Below are 13,837 nucleotides of genomic sequence, written 5' to 3'. Positions count from 1 at the left end.
AAATAGAGCCAAAACTAGTTCCTAGTAATACTGTCTTGGTAAAGTGTACACTGCCTAAGTCAGTGCCTCCTGGTCAATCCAGCAAAATACAGTAAAAAAATTCAAACAAGGTAGTGTTTGTTAAGAAAAAGTCAGTTTTGCAAAATACCGTTTAAAAATCCCCATATCATGATTACACTATTTGAAAAACTGACATTTATCTTGATATGACATTTTCATAATCCCTTAATGACTTTTAGCTGAAATAGCAACAGGCAGAGAGAAAATCGTGGTGTGAATGCTATAAAGTATAAAGTATACTACCATTTGACAACAGAGCAGCCAGTCCAAATCAGTCTACAAACCAAAGAGTTTGGTGCTATTGGCTTTATTTTTATCTAAAATTTTCTCATTCACCCATGTCCTAGAGAGTCCATAAAATTGACAGCTCAATGATCCATGACTATACTTGTTTCTTAATTTTCATTTCTAGGAAATTAAAGGAAAGAACCAGGAAGCACTGACCCAGGCACTAGGTAGGAAAGTCAAGAATGGGGATTTTTGTAGTATATCAAATAAAAAGTGTATCTGGAAGACCCAAGGATTCTTTCTGCAACAAAAGCCGGTCCATTAGCTATTTATTCACTGCATCTGCATGACTCTTTTAACATTAAGTAAGAGACATATCAAATGAATATTTGCTTCCTGAAATTATGAATAATAATAATTAGTTGAATGGTTGCTTTAAAAAAAAAGCCTATACTCTCAATTTGTGACCAAATGCCCCCACAATAAAGTTTAAAAAGAAAAATTAGCCCATATGAAAAGCTGGAAACTCAGGTGCCTTTGTATTTTTTCAGAAACAATATTTTAAACCTCAGTGTCCAGGTCTATATCTTGACATAAAACTTTCCAGTTCCCTTTCAAGAGATAGCCTTGTCTGCAATTATACTAACAACCTAAATGAAAAATTGAATTCCTGACTGACCCCAGCAGGTTAGCTGTTTATGCTCCAGTGATATAAGAGACCAGCTAATAAGACCTCACCACGCATGATTTTAAATGTTATTGATGGCCCTAAAGCAATCCTACCCTTTTAAAAATCCTTTTGTGCACCTGGCCTTGTTATCACCACAGGAGTGACTTACATACTGTGGGCTTATGATTCATAGAGTTTCCTGTCATTTTTCCTACCTTCATGACATTACAATTTCACCAAATATTCCTCTGGTTTCCATGTTAGCAGAGAGGGCATAAGAAGTGTCAGATCTGTGCTCGTGTATGTTACGTGCCCTCTCCAAATACCCTCTCCATTTTTTACCCCCTTTCATGTAAAATCATTCTAGTTTACATATCTTAGACACCTTATAAAACCTCCAATAACTTGTGTTGCTTTTCTAAAGAACTTTTCAATCCATCTCTTCAACTGAAGTTATGAAAGTCCTTGTTCCTTAATGCAAACGGACATGTTTTCCATCGAGCAGTGATTACCAGCCACTGCTGTGAAATACAGAAGCTCCACTCTCAGAAATTCTAATTCTGGATGTCTCTGGGATGGAGCATAAGAATATCTGATTTTCAAACTTCCAATGGGGATTCTCATTTGCATCCAGAATATATCAGGGTTGTGGGGAAAACTGTCTTGAAAGTTTCATTTCTGAGTCTTCTCCATTCATTTCTAAGCAAATACCAAAAAGACAGCATTCAAACAGTCCTTTGTGACCTGCACCAAGGAAGGTGATACTCTTGATTTAAAAGATTGATGACAATATCTTATCTCCAAAGCATTTGCAACTGTTTCTTCTCAGTGGACACCATTTTCACGAATCCAAAAGTAAGATCACAGTTTTAAGAAACTACCTCTACCTAGAACCCCTGTCCTTTCTGTCTACCTCCTTTTGACCCCTCCCCACCAAATAAAGACAATATACACAGGATATTTGGAACTGTCAGGATCCCAGTTAGGTAACAGACTCAGAATTAAGAGGCAGTGAGACTAGGTATAAAAATAGTCCCCATCCTTCTATCTATAAACAATCCTCTTTTCCCCTACTCACTCTGTGCGATAAGATGGGAAAGGGGTAGAGAGAAGGGTTTCAGAGATATACATATTTATAAAACCTCATTTAAATATATCTACATATCAGTATTGCCAATTCAACATTTAATGAGTTTTACTCTGAGGCATTATGATAAGTACTAAAGCTAAGGAGATCAATAATATATATATATAAGCATGGGATTACTCAGAAACCCCGGGAGTAGGAAAGGCAAAACTCTGTGCCATTATGTACAACTCCAGATATAAAATTTGTTGAGCATAAACTATTTTTAAATTTGATCGTCAGACCAATTAATTCCATGAAGGTCAAACATAGCATACTGAAAGTGCATTGGATGGAGGTCAGTGGCCTGGATCCTAGCTCCACATCAGTCATTGGTTTGTCTCAGGTTTCTGATCTACTGAGTCTATGGATTTCCAAAGCCCCTTCCTGTTCTATGTCTCCAAGCTATAGCAGTCAACCTATGAATTATCTCTTTCTTATTATAATTCTGTTTCTGATTCTTCTCTTATTTCTCTTTTGCAGATCCTGTTCATGGGCATGATGACTGAGTACTATCATTACTTTTTCACAACCCTGGTAAGCATATCTAGTGGAAATGTATTCCACACTATATATATATATATATATATATATATATATATATATATATATATATATATATATATATAATCTTCAGTTATTTTTAAATCAGCCCCACCAGTGTCAAGGCAAGTTATTGTCATGGAGATTTATTTTACTTTCCTAAGAACCCTCTAAATCCAGAAAGGCTGAACAGCAGGTGTCTTCCTTCCTTCCTTTCTTTCCCTTTCTTTCTGTTTGTTTGTTTGTTTCTTTCTTTCTTTCTTTCTTTCTTCTTTCTTTCCTTCCTTCCTTCCTTCCTTCCTTCCTTCCTTCCTTCCCTCTTCCTTCCTTCCTTCCTTTCTTTCTTTCTTTTTCCTTTCTTAACTAGCATCAATGCAAGTGCACCCAGAAAGGAAGTAAAATCAAGCTTTCATTAAATAGAAACTGCCAAAGTACAAACTATTAATAAAGAAGAATCATCTACATTTTCTATATACATTAGACGGCACACCAAAGTGTATCTTGACATTTTTTGATCTGATGTGATTTCCCCACCTGTGGCCAGTGGACAGCTGGGTTAGCCAAGGTTCACCTGTCAGGTGTTTTGAAGACCATCAAGATAAAGAGCTTGAGAGATGCTTTCCACACTGAACATTTTTCATCATAAGAAAAATCATGGCTCTAAGATGGAGAAATTCAAAAGGAACTATACAACTTTAAATTTTGACAGATTATCAGATCAAGGAGAATGATTTAGGCAGTTAACAAATCAAAATGATGTGATAGCTCTCACCACACACACACACACACACACACACAATACACCCCTCCCAACACACACACACTCCACTCTTTTACATGAGAAGAAAACACAGGGCCAACCTCCATTTCTAACCTATAAAAGTGTGTCAACTAAAATCTACCCAGATTTTGGGAGATTCAGTAAGAGTATCATTTTACCAAATAAAACTGGCAAGGCAGGCTAGTACGTTAGGGAAATCAAAGAATTTGGAACAAGGATCAGGCAGCTACCATAAACATACTTCTAGAAGTAGTAAATTCCTCTCCTAATTCAAGTATCTCTAAGAGCATGAAGGGCTGCAGAGGATGCCATGAGGCAAATGCTTTGGGGCAGGTGTCAAAATTATCACTGCTCCTGAGCTTGGATCTAGGGAGTGGGATGCAGGGCAGAAATTCCTGAACTAAAGTTTCCGTGGTCTTCCCTCCATTGACATCCTGATCAGGTCCTCTGTCAGAACAGTTGAGGGAGACCCTGAGAACTGGAAAGTATCTTACTCTGATCACAAATATGGTCCTTTCCCCATCACCATGAACACGTAGGTTTTACTCAAGGTGAGATTGTCATCTGCCTTAGAACTTCCTATCCTTCCCCAGTGTACACACCAGTTGAGTTGGCTTCATTGAAATTTGAGAAAAATATAAACAAAGAAACCTAAGAAGGTTAGTCTTCAATGGAAGGACAAACCAGTTGCCCTCATATTCTTGCTTTCCTCATCCTCCACTAACAAGGGGATGTTGAAAATTAAGCCTCAAATTTTCCATATTGTTTATTGCATAGAAACAATTTGAAAACCAAGCTAATTTTGCACATGGTTAATGTATCCATTTTAGCACAATTGTATTTTTGTATTGTTGAATTAATAAGGGATTCAATATGCATCCTGGAAGTTTCTGTCTGAACCCCCTGTATCTTGAGTAACTTTCCTTCTATTCATTGAGAGGGCTCAAGAAATCATTCTTCCTTGGGTCTTATTCTTTAAATTTGTTTCTTTAAGCAATTCCTTTTGGTTTTATCTGCATTCTGCCATGCTTTGCTTTTATATTCCTACCATACTTGCTCATGAGTATTAATGAAACTTAAAGAAAAAATTGGTTAGTGCAAGGGAAATAAATAGAAAAATTTAAAAGGCAATATACTTTTTCTTACATGAGTGAGTTCAGAGAGGCATTCTTATGGTTCTACAGTCTAATCCAAAGTTATCTTGGGAAGAACTAATGATGTAGAAAAGAGTTATTCAAAAGAAAAATCTATATGCATCTTCTGCACATATAAATCATGGAGTGTTTCTGAAGCTACTTCTCTTTAGTAACCACTATCATCACAAATAATGTACTGTTTTGTATTGTTCTTTCATAAAGCAGTTACATTGGTAAGCAATTTTTATGGAAGATTTTTTTCTTTTATTAACTGTTAAATGCTACTTTGAAAGTTTGGTTTATTCATAAATGTGAGATATTTTAATGATATGTTTTAGTGTCTAACATTTCTTTACAGGAAAAAGTTGAAATTATCACTTAAGTCTATTTTAAATATGAGCCAACATAAACTGGTTTACACTCAGCTTCATCTGTAATGGACAATACTAGGGTGGGTTCAAGTTTTTTCCCTGCAACATTATCTAAAAGGGAACAAATGCTACTGTTAAGATACTCACATCAACACAACCATAGGCTCCAGTTTATTCTCTGAAGAGAACATTTTGGTTCTTATTCTGAGTTTGTGTAAATGTTAACTCTTTCTACTTTTATCATTTTTAATATTTCTCAGGACTTATTTGCCCCAGGCATTCTTTATGCTCTCATTATATGGGACATCATAGGTTATTTTCAGTGAGCAAGGGAATGTTTTTTTTTTTTCTGAGAGTTATCTTTCCATCAAATGTATATGTAAGTTCCAAACTTCACCTCCTTTGCAAGATTCAAGGCAGCCTGGGGCAGCAAGTTATGAGGGAGAAGGGTGGTACTGCCACTGACAAGTGGATCATTCTCAGGCCAGTCACATCACGACTCAGAACCGCAGTTTCCTCATCTAGAAAATAAAAGCAGTGAATCAAATGGACACAAAGATCCCTTTCAACACCCCAAAGACTATATCCTAGGAACAGAATTCTATAGCTTCTCAGAATGTCACATCCTGTTCCCAAGGGCATACTAATTATTGGCAGCTAAATTCTTGTTCTTGGTTTATACAAACTTTAACAGTATTGCAAAAAAAAAAAGTATGAAAATGAAAACTGATTACTTAGAGTTTGTCAGGCAGCATGCAAGTGAAAAACAAGAGGAAATGTTCTTTTATCGAACCAATGTGATGATGGCTGCCATTCTTGTTTTAACCATTTGTTGCTTCTGCAATCATTAGTTCTCTTTTGCCTAAAGAGCACAGAAAATGTTAACTCTTTCTACTTTTATCATTTTTAATACTGCACAGGACTTATTTGCTTTAGATCTGGAACTCTATAGGTACAGTGGTGTAAATATGACCGGGTTTCGGCTGCTTAATGTTGACAATCCTCACGTGTCATCCATCATTGAGAAGTGGTCCATGGAGAGACTGCAGGCCCCACCCAGGCCTGAGACTGGCCTTTTGGATGGCATGATGACAGTAAGTAGTTTTAAAATAAAATCATTTGAGATGATGTTTGACTTCCTTAGGGGTTAGGTTAAGAATCTCATATACTTGGGCTTCCCTGGTGGCACAGTGGTTGAGAGTCCGCCTACTGATGCAGGGGACGTGGGTTCATGCCCTGGTCCAGGAAGATCCCACATGCTGTGGAGCGGCTAGGTCCGTGAGCCATGGCTGCTTAGCCTGCATGTCCGGAGCCTGTGTTCCGCCTCGGGAGAGGCCACAACAGTGAGAGGCCCTCGTTCCACCGAAAAAAAGAAGAATCTCATATGTTTTTCATAGTGAGAGGAAAAAGTGTTATAAACTGTGCCTTGACTTGTATGAGAAGAGGAGAAAACATTTAATGTACAGTAAGTCCCCTACATATGAACGAGTTCCATTCCAAGAGCACGTTCGTAAGTCCAATTCGTTCGTAAGTCCAACAAAGTTTGCCTTGGTACCCAGCTAACACAATAGGCTATATAATACTATACTATAATAGATTTATAATACTTTTCACAGAAATAATACATAGAAAACAAACAAACACAAAAAATAAAGGAAACATTTTTAATCTTACAGTACAATACCTTGAAAAGTACAGTAGTACAGTCCAACAGCTGGCATCCAGGGGCTGGCACCGAGTGAACAGGCAAGAAGAGCTACTGACTGGAGGAGGGAGAGGAAGTGGGAGATGGTAGAGCTGAAGGGTCGTCAGCAACAGGAGACGGAGGGCAAACTGCAATTTCACTCACGCCCGACATTGATGAATCACACGTTTGCATCTTTGAAAGTTCGCAACTTGAAGGTTCATATGTAGGGAACTTACTATTTTGAAAGCCTGTGCATGGCTACTATCAAAAACTGCTATCTTCAGCTTCCTGAGAGTAATGGCTTCAGATAAAAAAGTTAACAGGAGTAGCCACCACTGTCAGCCAAATGGAGACGAAGCATAAACAAAAGCAAGGGTAAGTGGGGAGACGGTTGCCCCTGGGAATGTGACCTTGGGAATGAGGAAGGGAAAGAGGAGGAGCAAGCTGCCTATAAAGGTTCTGCAGAACCAGCTTACCTTCCTCGCTTCTGCTACATCTCAGCAAGCAGAAGCACATGTGGAAAACTCTGGATTTCCATAGAGTTGGTGTGTTCACATTCTTCCCATCCTGAGCACAAGGAGGTACACCTCTGCAGACACTGACAGTGCTTTATACCAGCCATATGTCACTCTCAAAGCAGATGTCAAGCTTGCCTCCTAAGGAGAGACATGTACTCTGCTGAACAGATAAATTGCAAACTGCCTCATCAGAGAGCTTCTCACTAACATCATTTGTCTCTTGTTGTCAAATGCGCCTACCCTTGCTTTATTCTCTAATGAAGCTCCCCGTGTGATGGAAGAAAATTGCAGGAAAAAAAAAAAAAAAGATTTCTGTGCCAGAACAGTGTCATCCAAAGGAAAAGATACTGGGAATGTGGGCAGGTAATAGCATTTTAAATTGGCATAGTATTTCATTCTCTGTTCCCATCATCGGGAGAAACACTATTGCTTTTAAGATGCAATTTACTGATAACTGAAAGGTATCATCGCACAGAGAAATAAACTTGGGATTTCTCTTCTTTTTCTACCTTTTTTAAATGAGGTACAAATGACAAAAAAAGAATAAATGAGTGAATGAAGTGGTTCTGGAGGCTCCCATGTTCAAGGTCTCTGTTTTTTAAACCTGAAATAACTCAAGATACACAAAGAGATCTGAAAGATAATGATAGAAAGCATTTTGATACAAATGAGTCTTAGGATGATTTGAAACATTGCTTTGAATAAGAATAAGTAAAGAATATCCAGGGAAATACTAGACTTCTGAAAAGGAAGAAGAAACGCTAAAGAAAGAGAGAAAAGGAGGGAGAGGCAGCAAGCGAGAGAGAGAGAAAGAGGTGCTATTTTTTGTTGTTGTTGTTGTTGTTTCCTGCTGGATTTATAATTCCAGTGTGTTCAAATATGATTCAAAATCTTCTGCCCATACCCCAACCCACCTCCCAAACAAGGTCTCTATCCCAGGATGAGATTTTTACCTATGCTTGGTATGTACGCCTAAAAGAGTTATAATTTGGAGCTATATTAACACAGATTGTGGATTCGCGACAAACATTAAATATTCATCACAAGTATGGCTTAATGTAGCAAAGAAGTGTCTGTTGCCTTCAGTTATACTGAGCTGACACAACAGTTTGTACATATTGACTGAGATGAGGCAAACCACTGAATGAGGGAGATAGAGACATTCCATTCTCACCCAATCAGGCCCAGCGATCCTGTGAACAGGAAGCATGGCAGAGCCAAGTCCCAGTGGATGAGAGATCCCATTCGGTCTAGAGTTTGTCATTGTCTTTTAATCTAACCAGAGGGGTCTCTGTGATTATTGCTGTTATTGTTATTATAATAAACTATAAAAAGGAAATGGGGATTTATTAGGACAGAAGACAGTGGCTCACCAGGTTGCTCTAAAATTGGGTACAGTAGCTATGTTAGGACATGACATTATTAGTCAAAAAAAGTGGTAGCACTCAGTTGCCCACTAGTAGTCGGATCCCATCGTTATGCAGATAGAGCCTTGAAATTGATCCTGTGAAGCTTAGTGTTGACCTTTATTTATCCAAAGAGTCCATTTTGCAGTTCACTGTTTCCTTTTGGGTTCTAGTAGAGGCGGCTAATTTGGGGATATAGAAACAGAGTCACAGAAAGTTTAAAGGACAATATAAGGGTATCCAACGGACTGATCATTAAGTCAAGAGAGAACACTCCAAGTCCCCAAGCCCAGGCCCAGTGCTAACAGGTCTTTGTTCTCAAATTGCCTCTGTACTCAATCTCTTTCTTCTCTACCTTAAAGTTAAACAGTTCTTTGGTTTCAATTCCACTGGACCTATATATCTCAGGTCCAGCATTCCATTCATTCTTGAATCTCCAGGATTTGTTGCTTCCAGGGCCTAGAACCTTCCCCTATTCAGGTTTGCTCAAATGCTACCTCACCGGAGAGGCCTTCTATGAACCTGCTACTTAATATAGTAGTCCCCTTCCTGTTATTCCCCCTCCCCTAACCTGCTTTACCTTTCTCTGTAGCCCTTATGACAATAAGTCATATTTATATTTGTTCGTTGTCACTCCCTATAACAACATAAACTCCATGAAGATGGAGATTTTGTCTTTTCATGTTCTGCTCTATTCCCAGCACTAGGAAAGGGCTGGCACAAAGCAGATCTTCAATAAATATGTATTAAATGAAGGAATAAATGTACTGTATAAATATGAATTGAGGTCTACTAAGACTCAAGATATTAAATGAAAAATATTCATGTAGGCCTGAAATAATACTGCAAAAGTCCAAAGACAGCTTCTATAAATGAGAAATGGACATGATTAGTAAAGAGAGAGAATATTCTAAAGTAATATTATTTCAAAACTTAGCCATAAACTAACCACTATTAATATTTAAGTAATACCCTACTATAATAGAATTTCTTTCTCCTAAATAACACGCATTATCCCACCATTCTCCAAAGTGAATTTCCCTGTAGCCCTTTATAGTTATACTTTTCTGTGTGCCGCAAACATACACAGATGTGCATATGAATATATAATATAGGAATTTTTCTAACCTATATATTTTTACTTTCCACCTGCTTATCTATTTTCCTCTTCAAAGTTTTAACTATTAAGAATTTCTTAGAACGTCATACACTAAAAATATCCTCAAAGAATATTATTATGTCAAAACACATCCAAATCTGAAAATAAGAAGAAGTAGGCCATGTCTAAGTCCAAAAAATTTGACTTCAGATTTAAGAAACATAAACTTAATTAGAATAAAGATATTGACTTTAAGAAACAGGATAAAATTGAGTTAAGAAAACTGTTACTTACTCAATAGAGTTCAAAAATAGTGAAATTCATTATTTGAAAATATCTTGAGATATTAAAAACAGTGTTTTATCAACCAAAATGTTAATTAACTTTCTTGAAGTTTAGAGTGATTTTGTAAAATCTACTTCATTCCTTTTCTCTCTGTTTAAATTTCTCTCAGCATTTGGGCTAATTTGATCTGTTGGCTTTTGAGGATATACTAGAGTAATGGAGTGGCCCATTCTCAGATGGATTATTCTCTGATTTTGAACCTAAAATTGTGTATGATTCAATACTGCTGAGTCATGGGAACAGAAAAACATCAATGTCATCTGCCTTCCCAGTTCTTCAAATGCATTCACAATGAGTAGTTAAGTCAGTACCCTTATCTTACATCTAAGCCTTTCCTATAATGATCCACAGAGAAGACCACTTTGAGTGTCTACCCTGAGTGTCCACTGTTACCCTTGTGATGGAAGACAATAGGCAGTGAGATTCAGTAGAAAAAGCAAGATCTTTCCAGATAAGGAAAACCTAATTTTTAGTCTTTGCTATATCCCTGAATAACTAAATAACCTAAATTATTTAGCCTTTCTGAACCTCCTAGCTCATCTGTAAATCTCTATAATAATACTTTACAGTGTTACTTTACAAATTAAATCAGGTAACATATATAAAGCCTTTAGGACATAGAATTGAATTTACTTGATGATACCTGCTGTTTTGCCAATTTTTAGTCAATCAAAGAAGAACAAAATACATTCTGAAATACAGAGGCAGAATTCTTATTCTGTCTTATTGAAGGCAAAATCCATTGATTTACAAGAGACACATTCCTCACTTTGCACGTATAGCCCAAGGTGGCTTATTCCCTGGGACATGTGTGACCTTGTATGACCAGTAGCATCACCCAGGTCTGTTTTCCAACTCCACATATAGTCCTCTTTCCCCTATTCCTGTCTCTCTCAAAAGCTGGCAAATACTCATTGAGGCTCAAAATATGCCAATTTCTGGGCCAGTCCTCACTGGACATGTTGGAGCTGCAGTCCTAATTACTGAATTTCTAGACTGTGAGTACATGGTGATATCTTTGCTACCTTCCACAACCTGTTTCTAAACACTAGCTCTCTCTTGAGTTGCTCTCCCCTACTTCCTGAGTGCTCACCACCTCTCCTAGCACTTTTGTTCCCTCAGAAGCATCCACCCCCACCAGCTTTTTCTCCCTAGCAGGACTCATGTAGGCAAAACACTAGTCCTCCCACCCTTATCAGAATCCTCATCACTTCAAGAGGCATGTCTCAGAAAAGAGGGAAACCATCTAATTCATATTAAGTGGAAAATTTCTGTTAGCTCTGTGCTGTGGGTGAGATATTTGCATTAATAGAGGAAACTGTTAACACCATGAAGAAAGGAAATTCAGGAAAGGAGGGGGATGAGGTATTATTTGAAAGTATTTCCCTCCTAGAGAACTGACTTGTGTATCCATATCAGGTTAGTGAGAATGTTTCTAAATTTGGAGAGAAAATAGGAAATCTATACTTTTTGCTCATTTGCTTTCCAAAGACTATGTCTCCCTATCTCCTCTAGCTTTCTCCAACAACAGTTACATACCAGGCAGGCAGAAAAATGTGGAGACTCCATAGGGCCATATCATGTTTTTAGTCCTCATCCTTGAGGTGACATAGCATCTCATTGTTTTGTATTGGGGTCTCCAAGGCCACATTCAGATTTGATGATTTGCTAGGAGGACTCACAGAAATCAGAAAAGGTGTTATACTCACAGTTACAGTTTATTACAGTAAAAGGATACAAATTAAAATCAGCAAAGGAAAAAGTCACAAGGGACCAAGTTCAGAAGAAATCATGCATGAGCTTCTAGTGGTCCTCTCCCACGACAGTTGCATTGACAGTGCTTTATTCTCACAGCAAAGATGTGTGAAAACATTATGAAGTGTTGTCAACAGGGAAGCTCAGCTGAGGCTTGGTGTCCAGGGATTTTATGGGGGCATCAGTCACATAGGCATAGAGCACCTACACAGCTGACTTTAGTTGGTCTCCAGCCACTCCAGAGGTCAAACTGATATGGCATGGTCCAGAGCCCCAAGTGAACAAAAACAGACATTCACCATAAATCAAACTGTTAGCATAAACTATTTGTATTACCCAAGATCCCAGAGATACAAAGATACTCTGATCAGGCAGGATATTCTAAGGAGGTAATCTCCCAGAAGCCAGTCAAAGGCTAGTCCTTTCTTCAGAATGTGCAGAGATTGAGCATCCTGAGCCCTCTGAGTTAATCCTTTATTGCACATCATTGTAATAACCAAAACATTGTGCATTGGCAAGAAGCCCACTTTCAATATGCTTGTTTCGTGATACATGTTATTGCAAAATGATTATCTTACAGGCATTGAGCACTGTGGTCTCTTCCAGGCTTTAGATGCAAATAAAATGTGAACACAAACATATTTGAAACACAAGCCAGTTTTTTTTTTTTTTTTACATTTACCTAAAATGACTTGAGAGTTGCTGTTTGGTAAGCAGGTCTCCAGCATAAAACTGAAAGGGGGAGGAAATTCAGTGGTAGTTCATTTGTGCTATAAAATACTTAAATATCTCCTCAATTTAAGAAAACATTTTATGACAAGGGGAAGCATAGTTTAAGAATAAATGGTTTTCTTCCTTGAATTTGGAAAGCACTGATCAGGCCTATAGTTTTGAACCGTGTTACTACCTGGCCCAGTGTAGAGACATCCTTGACAAAGAAAGTTAAAATCCTAGTCTCTACGTTAAGTTTATGAAAAAGTTAGATCATTGGAATTCCTCTCCTCACACTTCTCTATCAAATCAATCAGCCAGTTAGTGAATATATATACAAAAGTGTTTCAAAAAGGCATATTGCACTGCTAAAAATGTCCAGGTCCCCATAGCATGGTGGTTAAGGGCATGAGCTCTGAAATCTAAACTTTCATCCTGAGATGGAATCTTCATTCCTTGCTTTACTGGCTACATAACTTTAGGCAAGTTATTAAAGTTGTTTCCTATATCTCCAAGCCTCAATTTCTCTGTCTGTAAAATGGGGACAATACCTACGTCAAACGTTTAACTTCAGTAATTGAAGGAGATAACGTGTAAAATGCTTATACTGCCTGGCATGTAGTTAATCATCAATGGATATTGACCACTGTTGAACTATTATTATAATCATTAAATCACCAGACAAATAGCTGGTTTAGAAGCAGTTCAGCTTTGTGGTTGAGAGCATAAATTCTAACACCAACTTCCTGCATTTGAATCTTGGCTTTCCCACCACTAGTTTGGGGGCAACATTTAACCTTGTCAATTCTTCATCCATAAAGGAGTAGAAGTTATGGTGGAGATTAAACGTTTGCAAAATATTTGAAATAACACCTGACATATGAATGCTCAATAAATGCCAGCTATTATGATAGATTACATTTTTAACAGTCTCATTCTGTCAATAGATTAGCCTTAAACTAGTCACTTAATTTCCCTGAACTTCAGTTTTCTGATCTATAAAATGGATTATATCAGTGTTGAACTGAAATGATCAGAATATTTTTAAGCTTTAACAATTATCACCATCACAACTTCTATATATCGCTCATATTAAGTATGAGTGAAGCAATTAATCTTAGAAATACATCATAAAACCTTGGGATTATACAGTTCTCACAAAAGTGTATTTTATTTTAAGCATGAAATAACATTAATTCCTTCAGCAAACATTTATTAAACAACTTTTATGTGCCAAGAACTGTACTAGCCACTAATAAATGAAGTTGAGCACTTTTATCAAGAAAGAGATGTAAAAACAATAACTATAAATATACTATATGGCAAATGCAGTGATAGATATTGCACAGGATAATAAGTATTCAAAGTAGAGATATTCTCTGGACTCAAAGATTAATAGAA

At 37.3% G+C, this 13,837-nt stretch overlaps 1 protein-coding gene across 12 annotated transcripts in view; it reads left to right on the top strand.

The window, feature by feature from the left end:
• GRIK1 (glutamate ionotropic receptor kainate type subunit 1) overlaps window positions 1-13,837 on the top strand; it is a gene marked incomplete at both ends in the record, with an annotated part of 432,363 nt that overhangs the window by 295,847 nt on the left and 122,679 nt on the right. For all 12 annotated transcript variants that reach the window (XM_082625512.1, XM_082625522.1, XM_082625518.1 and 9 more), the window contains 2 exons: window positions 2,568-2,621; window positions 5,836-6,009. In XM_082625512.1, coding sequence (XP_082481638.1) covers window positions 2,568-2,621; window positions 5,836-6,009 — 228 coding nt within the window. The remainder of the gene's footprint in view (window positions 1-2,567; window positions 2,622-5,835; window positions 6,010-13,837) is intronic.

Source organism: Mesoplodon mirus (assembly GCF_964341445.2).
Source record: "Mesoplodon mirus genome assembly, chromosome: 6".
Taxonomy (NCBI): domain Eukaryota; kingdom Metazoa; phylum Chordata; class Mammalia; order Artiodactyla; family Ziphiidae; genus Mesoplodon; species Mesoplodon mirus.
This window is presented reverse-complemented; position numbering and strand designations above follow the sequence as displayed.